Genomic DNA, 9,924 nt, shown 5'->3' with positions numbered 1-9,924 from the left:
ATTTGGTGTTTAACACTAAATCAGAGTTAACGTACCAACTCTCCAAAAAGAGTTAAATTAACACTCTCTGGTGTGGACCCATATAGACACTTTAATAGTGTTGAAATCAAATCCAACAGTGTTAATTTGGACATGCTGGATTTGCTGTGTACCACGTGTTCATGTGTGTGTTTAAACATTCAACGATTACATTCCTTTTGAAGATAAATAAAGCACATAGAGACAACATGTTTCCATGCACCTCAATTTATTTAAGATTTCCACAACACATATGAATCAACGATAAGACCTAGACAGTTATAATTCATCTAAAAGCATCACTCTTAGCTTTGTTCACATTAACTGGAAAACCAAAAAATCTGTTTTATTTGTTCTTGGATATCATCCACCTATGCTTTATTCAAATTTTTTATACAAGCCCAGATAAATGGTGTGGGTTGTATCATGAAGATCATAAAGAATGAAATTTCTGTACCACTTTGTTCGTGGCCCAGGTTAATAATGACTGACTCTAGTGTTGTAAGCTGACAGAGTGCTGGCTAACACTTTAACTTCTAAATAAAGTGCTCTGATTTGTAAAGCTGATAGGATGGAGAAAAGGAAGGTTTTGCGTGTGAATGAGACCAGGAAAGAATGAGATGGACATCAATGATTTACTGTGGCACACAAAAAGGGAGCAGCTGAAAGAAGAAGAAGAAGAAGAAGACGCTCACTACTGAGAATCATGAGCATCATGTCAAAACTTCAATATAGCCTATGTTGTTTTTGGCTAAATTCTTTACTGTTGGAACTGTTGCAAAGCAGATGTTACTATTGCAGAATGACACTGAAATCTTTCTAAAAAAAAATATTATTTTAGTTATACAGACAGTTATTTGAATTATCCTCTTGAGATACTTCACATAAATCTGACCAATCTCAAGTTTACACTTAGTTTAGGCCACCCTCCTCCACAGGGCACTATAAGCTGACTTCTTGCTTCTCTTTCTTTACACTTCTGTTGGGGTCACAGTGCCACCCATGAGACGGCAGTGAAAGGAGGTGAGGCGAGCTAGGACCTCTACCAGGGTGTAATGAGGAACAAGGATGCATAATCTGCGGGAGAGCACCACAAACAAGAGTCAACTTTTTTGAAGCAATACAACATGCAGTACAAACCTCAAAAGGTTTTATGATTTCATATACTTTACCTCAAATGGAAGCTGTCAGTCATTTCCCCATGTTCACCTGCACCAGCTAATACACCCTCCTCTTCCAGTAATTTCTGACAGTACAGAACATCAGCTTTCAGCCCCAATAACTGAAAACAGAAGTGCATATAGGACAGTATGGCTTTCAACTTTTGTACCATCAGAATGATGGGGTTTTTTTTAATATTCACATTTTTTTCACAATCCCTCAATAGTCTGTTTTCAAGGTTAAGCCATGTAAGGAATAAAGATGGAATCAGGTTCAAGTAAGGATAATGGTTTGGCATTCATTTGTAATGGCTAAACTTAGTGGTTAGACTTGGTATTCCATTAACATTGATAATAGACTGATGGAGAAAGAAAGATGGAAGATTGTTGGAACATTTCCCACCTTGGCCTGCTCCTTAATCCCACATGGTAAGTGCAGGCGAGGAAAAACATAGATTCCTCCAAGCACTGGCTGACACCTTACCCCTGGCAGTTTATTTAGGAGCTCCTGAACCCATTGAGCATTATGGGACAGAGTAGCCAGGATGAAGAAGGTCTCCTTTGTGAACAGAACAACAAGTAATTAAAAGTAAGAGTGTAACAAAGGACAACTGTTGGCTTTTGCTGTTTCCTCACCTGCATGTATGTGTGATACGATGGGTCTCCAGGTTGTGGCGGATTGACCATAAGATCCAAACCAAGCTGTCCTGTGACTGGAGTACTGATATCACCACACAATGTGTTATCAAAATAATAAATCACCTCTGGATCCATATTAACTACCTCCATGTATCCAGCCCTCAGACCACACCTAAGATGCAGACACAGATTATCTTAATTAATTTATCAATATAATGCATTTAAAATTTGAGAAATGTCTAAACTATTCATTTAAATGCATGCATGGTATAAGAAGGCATGAAAAGTGAAGCTTGAAAGTATATTTCAAAGTGTATTTAGCCTACATTAATTCTAATGATCAGTATGTGGTTGCATAAACAAGCTATGCTATAGAAGCCTAAAGCCCTTTTCACGAAGGACACGGCGCATACAGTGCTGCGCACAGAAACACATTCATTTCTATTGCTTGTGGTGCAGAATAATGGTTTACTGCTGCGTCAAGCAAAGTGCAGCGCAAGCATATCAGCAAAAGGTACTGACACATCCCGTGGTCAAAGTTCAAACCAGTTTAACTTTGACTGCTGCGCGTTGTTATGTAAATTTGTGCAATCAATAAAAAAGAAGCCCACAGTTGCACTAAGTTCAACCATAGGATGAAGGAAAAAAATTTGCGCATATTCGAGTTGGGTGAACTTTTTGACAGAAGTTAAGGTGCATAGTTTTTAAACTTCCAGAACTTCTTCTTTAAAGCTTTCTTCTTTGAGAGATACTTTTTTTTTCTTCACATTTGAACATAATACAACACAAACTCTCAAAGAGGACACAAAGTCACAGAGATACATGTTTTGAAATGACACGGAGCTGGGGCATCTAGTACATGTAGAGTGGCCATAAACAAAACTGACATACAAGCAGAGCGCAGCGGCATTTTTAATAGATAAAAGGCAAATGGTTTGAACATGAATTAAGGCTGTAGATTGGGGAGAGCCTCAGGTGGGACTGGCGGAGGCTCTCAGGCCAGGCAGATCTCCGTGTACTAATGACAAGCTTGTATAGCAGAGTGTGTCAGATATAGATAGAGCCAAAGCAGACCCAGCAGACTTGCTGTGGTGCAAGTAGTGGTAGAATGGCCTGTTCTGGCTGGAACCAGGCTGGAACCAACTCCGGTGTTTCCTAGCATTTGCTACAATTGATTCATTTGCAACTTCAGCCAAATAGCCCAAACACTCACTAACCTAACATCTCCCAAAATTCCTTTTCAGTGGATGCCTCCACTCAAGAAGCCTTTGACACACTCTTCAGTTCAGCCTCCATCCCCATTAAGCCACATCCATCTCAGGTAAAATGCACCCATATGCCTTTTTCTCTCGCTGTCTCTTTCCCAAAAAACAATAGACAATGATGTTGGAGACATTGGCTAGAAGGAGTTGAGCACCCTTTTCTTTGCATGGACAGACCTTAGCCGTGCCTTTTGCTCATCAAGCCATACAGATGCAATTTTTTCTGCACAAGTCTGGAGGCCTCCACCCGAGCTGGAGGTTTCTGCACCTGCTGGTCCCATCACCTCCGCCGGTCCACAGTGGAGCATCGCTGGACTGGCAATATCTCAATTATAAAGTATAGAAAATTGACTGAGGCCTAAAATGATATTATTACAAATATCTTTAAAAAAAACTACATTTTTGCGCCTCCGGCTTCTAGTTGAGCTCCAATGCCAGCACTGTCCATGCGGCCATCCACCAGAACTTTTGTCTAGGATCCTGTTGGAAATTGTTGTTGACAAACATAAGAGACAGAACTCACTCTCTAATGCAGGTACTGGATAAAGAGTGGAAGGAGATCAGCTGCACTGTTTCTGCAAGCTCTATATCCATTTCAAACAGGACTTTCTTATAGGAAATAAACTCTCTGTCCTTCCCATACACGCTGTCCTGGTACACCTGGAGTGCAGAGGAAAGAAACTGATAGATAAAGAAAACCTGACAAATGCATAATAAAAAGCCAATCTGAAAAGACAGCTCATGGTCACCTCATCAGCTAACAGTAGGACTCTCTCAGCTGCTGCGAACTGAATCACTTCCTCTATTGACTTCCTGTCCTGCACATGGCCTAGAAAGACAAAGGTAATATAAACAGTGATGAAAGAAGACTGTATCTCCATCTAATGTACAGTACAGTGCAATAGTTACACCATTTGGCACATCCTCTACAGTGAAAATAACAAATAGCAAAGTTTTACAGATTACAGTCTAAAGTAAAATGTCAGTCATATATATTTAACCTCTTTAATATTCTGGATATTTATAATTGAGCTATTTGTATATATTAGAGCTATTTCTAATATTTTGTAACTTTTTAATATATTGTATTATTGAATTTATTTCAGTCAGTTGCTGTCCAGCAACTGTAACCACATAATTTCCTTCGGGATTAATAAGGTATGCTGATTCGGATTCTCATTTCACTTAGCTACTGTGTTTTACTTACCTGTGGGATTTCCCGGGTTGCTGATGTAAATGGCTCTGGGCTCACAGTACCCCCGAGCAGCCTTTAAAGCTTGATGCATGTTGTCCAGGTCTACAGCCCACCCTCTCTCCTCTGTCAGCTGGTACGGTACCAAGACTACCCCAGCCTCCTCCAGCACATTGTACAGCATGTGTGGGCAGGGCCCAGGTATCAGCACGCCTGTCCGAGTATTCCCCTCACCACTGGCCAGCAGTTTCACAGCAATCTTATAACAATAATCGAAAAAGCTATATTTTTTTCCTTTAGGGAGAGCAATCTTTTCTGTCACTTTTTGCTACAGGTTATTAAAAAATCAGGAATAAATGAAATAAAATAGAATGTTTGAAGCAGAAAACAAAGTAAAACTGTTTCCCCTCGCAACTCCCTTTGCAACAATGAGAGATCACTCACACATTTAAGCTTTTCTTTACAACTAACTCAATAAACTATGTTTAAAGGCTAAATTAATACAATACACCTGGTTGTTTCAAAGATTCTAAAAATATGTTACATGTAGAAGTAAAAATGTTTAAGCTGTTGTTTGAGAATATTTTGGTTATTTTGGTTGAGGTTTTTACAATGTGTAAAGACTGGACATTATTATTAATACAAATCATATTATTTTTCAGTTAAGTGCAAAGATAAAAGTGAAAGCTAAACAACTACTACAGTTTGCTATAGCAGAAGATACATAAAAAAGTCATGGAAAGGATTTCCACGTCATCAAATTGCTTTATTTCAGCATTATGCAGGTCTGTTATTCCAACTTAATGTACTTGAGTTGGCTTATTAATTAATGATGAATCAACTTATTTACTGCAGTTGAGTCCAGCTTAATTTAATTGAGTTGATCCAAGCCACGCAAATTACATTAGTCCAGCAAAAGCACTTAATGCTGATAAAAAGTCATTTATGAACAATAAATAGCAATAGCATACACGTGGTGTGTGTATAATTTCCTGCCTCTTGTGACCTAGTGATTTTCCTGTGGTTTGTAATGATTTTGTGATATTGCTAGTCTAGGCAACTAACCAGTCTTGCTAGCTTGCATTATGTCATCTCAACAAGAATAAATTTAGCAAGTGTTATGCTGATGAATTTGATGCAGATTGTATATGTTTCAACTATGTTCACTATAGAAACATCAAATTGTTTAGTTCAAATTACAACTTAGACTCTTTAAATGAAATAACTATCCAATTTTAGTTTTTTGAGCGATGGTAAACCCTAAAGATTTGTGGGTGTGTGGAACTGAGTGATAGGTGTGTTCACTCAGATAACTGCACTTTCCAGCTGTCTGTTTTTATGCTATTGTGTCCTTTCAAAGCATTTTAAAAAAGATAAAGTGGCTGATAAAGTTGGACATTGCATCTTGCTTAAAATGTGTTTTATTGTGTGGCCTCCCTTGATGTTAGACATGTTTGATTATGTAGTGCAGCGGTCCCCAACCCCCCGGGCATCGGACCGGTTCGTGAGTCGTTTGGTATAGGCCGGGACTGATCCACTGCCCTGCGACTTATAGGAATAGGTGGCTGAGATGAATGTCATATGTGCTGTTGATATTATTTTACTTGTTTCTAGTTTTCACGGTGCTCCATGATTGTGAGAGGAATAAAAGAATTGTGGACATCAGTATGAAGCGTGGATTCTTTCGACCAGAGTAGATACATGTAGCATTTGTGTAACTAGAAATAGTACAAATAGTGTTCATAGTCATACCATTATAGCCCTTTGAGAGCCAGCAGAAATAAAGATGTTTTGGGCATATGAAGGAACTCCATCTCTTTTTGTGATGAACTCAGCGATGCTTTGCCTCACATGACGAAGACCAGAGGATGCAGTGTATGAACCTATCAAATTATAATTATTTAAGTATATTTCAATATACATGTGAGTTAAAATCCCAGACTCTCAAGTTTAAAATTCAGTTTGTACATGCAAATTTTTTAACCCTCACCCACACTTGCTCCGTCACAGGCCTCCAGGAGTTTCTGAGCTCTTATCTTGACATCCAGAGGAAAACATTTGTCTTCCAGCAGCTGAGGGTATATACACACTGCCAAGACCTGAGGAAGCAGGCCAGATTCAGAGAGGAGTTTGTAGACAAGACTTTTTGAACAAGGAAAGTGTTTTTAACACATTAAGAAGACAACATGGTTACAAATATAGGATATGTATGGTGCAAGAGTAATATAAAATGCAGGAATTAACAATAATCACTATACATTACATCCACTGCAGAAAGTAATGGACATAAATAAAGCACATGAAAATAAAATGGATAAATAAGATTACACTTAAAAAAATCACAACTTATATGACAGATACACAAGTTTGACAGGAATGCTTACACAACACAAAAAGTTACACAACACAATTAATGAACACTAACCTGTCGAAGAAATGAAACATGTTGTAAATCAACTCTGTGGGGATCACCTGAGCTAACATCAATCACCTTCTTGAAGGGTTTCTGCGCCCCCTGCAGGACAACACATGTTTAGGACTCAATTCTCTAGACCCGAAACAGATTTTCTCATTTCTTGCAACATTTCTGAGGTTCTCAGCTCCCAAGTTAGCTAACAGTTTTAGAGAAACAACTCAGTTAAAACAATTAACTCATAAATGAAGAAGCAGTTTGAATGTTTATTACAGCTGAAAGTTTCTTTGATTTAATGAAAACCAGCCTGGTTAAAATATTTAGATTTTTAATCAAAATGGCAGTGGACCACAGAAGTGTGTTCCTCATCTTCAAATTTTCTTAACTCTTTAACCCTTAAGTAACCCCTGAAGTTCCTTTCTGAAGTGAGCCATTTAACGCTTTTGGTTTAACTCTTTCACTGAGACTTCAACTTTGCTAGCTCTTCATTCCTCAAAGATTTTATCCAAGCAGCTCCGCTATGTTTGAAATTGCTGCAAACCTGTTGTGTGTGTGCTCTGTGAATATGCTTACATACATCAGGGGGAAATATGGGTTTAATATCTTGCCCAAAGACACTCAGTTAATCAGACTTGAAGAATCAGGGACTGATCCACTGCCCTGCGGCTTAGTTGATGACCCACTACCCTCTGAGCCACAGCAATCCATTTGGAGGTACTACTTAATCACTTAAGTGATTTCACAGTCAATAACTTACAGACAGAGTGGGTATAACACAAGAGTTCTAATATTGTGTTTAATTAAAAATATTAAGTAGGTTGAACTCAATTTTTAACAATTTGTTATTAGAACTCAATTTAAGTAAGTTACCAGTACTTTTTATGCAAAAACGCTGATCAACTCAATTTATTTGAGTTGTCTTAACTTAGAAAAACTAAGTAAGCTGGAAATGTTGCTTCTCAGTGCGGAAGGATGAAAGACGTGTTTTGAAAGTGCCACGCCACTACTGTCCCCCTCCCTAGCATGGATCAGTCCGCATGTTCATGGTGCCAGCATTTTTTTCTGGAATATGTTGAGCAAACCTGGAGAAGCTTCAGCTCAAGATATTATTGTTGTCATTGCTGTGGATCTTTACCTGATACACTGACTTGGTGAGTAAATGTTTACTCTTATTCAAAATGATTTTGTGTCTTCTCTTAGTTTAGCACCAGGTTTATAATATTGCTAGCTAGTTAGTGTTAGCCTAGCGTTGCTGCTGCGGCTGGGCTCATGTTACTTAAAAATTAACTCCACAGCCTTAAAAACCTTATATAAAAATACAATATGTCTGTGAAATTTTCTGTTGATTGTTTGAAATAAAAAAGTGAGATAAGAGCCCAGACAAAATTTTTCGGGAGGTGCAGCTGTTAGGGGTGTGGTGTGGGGGGTATTTTAAATCCATAGCCATAACTAACTAACTATATATATCATGTTTAACCTAAGTAGCAAAAGACCGCAAGGGGGTTGAACACAATACACCAGCAATTAGCTGTGCTCGCCGGCTCTATCGAGCCTTGACCTCCCGGTCAGCTATCCTGCTGGTGGATAACAGAGCTCTCCGAAAACCTCGAAGCTCTTTTGCAAATATGTGATATTTTGATAAATTAAGTAGATATTTGAGCATTACACAGCTAGATTCTCGACTGAAAATATCTTAGAAGTTTATTTTGTGACCCAGACAGGGTAATCTGGGGAAAAGGAAGATGGCATTTGTCGGCCGCAGTTGTTGGAGCCTGTGTATGCTACTTGTGTGTACTTGTGGTCTCGTGGACTTGTGATACGTCGGAGACCAAGGACTGTTCCAATTCAAAGTACACATAAAGTCGAGAACACAAAAAATTCCGGGATGTGTTTTTGCTCCTCCTGTTTTATCGAGCATGTATCGGTGGTGACTTGTGTGGACTTCAAGGGACGTGGTACAGCTAAATATCCCAGAATGCAATTCGTCCCCGGAAAGGATTGTGGGTAGGAGTGGCAAGCGGTACTAGCGCACGCAGGCTTTCACATGAAAACAGTCACACAGTGATAAAAAGAAACACAAAGAATGGCAAGAAGCTGTTGTATTATTAACTGCAATAGCCGGTCTCATGACAGCCACGGGAAGCCAACGGTTAAAGAAATCGGTTTCTATCGGTCATAAACCCTGTCTCCTCCATGTTAGCGGATCGGATGGGACCGGGGTCAGACTAAAATAAATCTATTCTCCTCAGATAAACTTTTTCCGCAGGTTCTTTCTTTTCTTTTCAATAGTTCTCATCACGCTGATTGTTATCCAAGGGGTCTCCTCTCCCATAAGTTTGATTCTAATTCCTACCGCGGCGATGTTAAATTGGGGTGAAACGTCATCATAACAGCTTTGACGGGCAGCTGCAGTCACGGAGAAACTTGCGTATCTCTGTTCGGGAATAGCAGATAGAGCGTAGGCTCTGAGAGGAGGGCCAGCATTTACGCTACGAAAACACGACCGAGTGTTTTAACCTGACAGCCTGAGGTGTTCTTCAGTAAACTGGACTACCCGACAGAAGGACCTGAGGCCCCGCTGCACGTTTTCGGTAAGTTAAACGTGTTTGTAAGCTAATCCGTAACTACCGTCCTTAGCTAGGTCTCAGGACCTAGCTAAGGACTCCAAAACACGTACAAACTCCAAAACACTTGCAAAATCCAAAACACTTGCAAATTCCAAAACACAACGGAAGTGCTCCAGTACGCTAGGGGCAGTGTTGAGCTTTTGTTACCTAGTAACTACACAAGCCAGGAAGTACCAATGACCAGATCTGGGCTGTATCCCAATTCAGGGTCTGCAGCCTTAAATTTTTTTTTATTTTTTTATTTATTTATTGTCATTGTCAGAGAACAATGAAATTGCATTTGGGGCTTCCGTACGTAAAGGCCGCATTTTAAGGCCGATTACGTCACAGCGACACAACGAAGGCTGTTCCAATTCAAAGGCTGCTCGAAATGCGGTCCTCAAATGCGTCCTTAATTTCCCTGAATTTTAAGGATGGGTCGGTGTAGCCTTCATGGCCCAACATATCCCAGATTTCATAGCGCGGCGGTGGGTGTGGATAATTTTGCCGAAAAAAACGGCGGAAGCAGAGCCGCCGAAGAGTAAACTTTCAGAAGTAAGTACTGAATATTATGTCACTTATTTATGCGCAAATGTTTTTATAATGAAGAACATTAAAACATTACTGTTGGCCA

General features: G+C 39.4%; 1 protein-coding gene across 1 annotated transcript in view; it reads right to left on the bottom strand.

Annotated features, from left to right (window-relative positions):
* Nucleotides 1-178: 178 nt before the first annotated feature.
* The window catches only part of LOC102311800 (alanine aminotransferase 1), a 13,153-nt gene continuing 3,407 nt past the window's right edge, over nt 179-9,924 (bottom strand). The window contains exons 2-11 of the mRNA XM_005951011.3: nt 6,697-6,786; nt 6,262-6,370; nt 6,024-6,154; nt 4,287-4,530; nt 3,829-3,908; nt 3,603-3,739; nt 1,815-1,989; nt 1,582-1,737; nt 1,191-1,300; nt 179-1,095 (exon numbers count right to left, since the gene is read on the bottom strand). Of these exons, the coding sequence (XP_005951073.1) occupies nt 990-1,095; nt 1,191-1,300; nt 1,582-1,737; nt 1,815-1,989; nt 3,603-3,739; nt 3,829-3,908; nt 4,287-4,530; nt 6,024-6,154; nt 6,262-6,370; nt 6,697-6,786 (1,338 nt within the window). The 3' untranslated portion in view covers nt 179-989. The remainder of the gene's footprint in view (nt 1,096-1,190; nt 1,301-1,581; nt 1,738-1,814; nt 1,990-3,602; nt 3,740-3,828; nt 3,909-4,286; nt 4,531-6,023; nt 6,155-6,261; nt 6,371-6,696; nt 6,787-9,924) is intronic.

This window comes from Haplochromis burtoni, unplaced genomic scaffold, assembly GCF_018398535.1.
Source record: "Haplochromis burtoni strain Fernald_Lab_line unplaced genomic scaffold, NCSU_Asbu1 Contig_316, whole genome shotgun sequence".
Classification (NCBI taxonomy): Eukaryota; Metazoa; Chordata; class Actinopteri; order Cichliformes; family Cichlidae; genus Haplochromis; species Haplochromis burtoni.
Note: the sequence above shows the minus strand (reverse complement) of the source record. Positions and strands in the feature narration are given on the sequence as shown.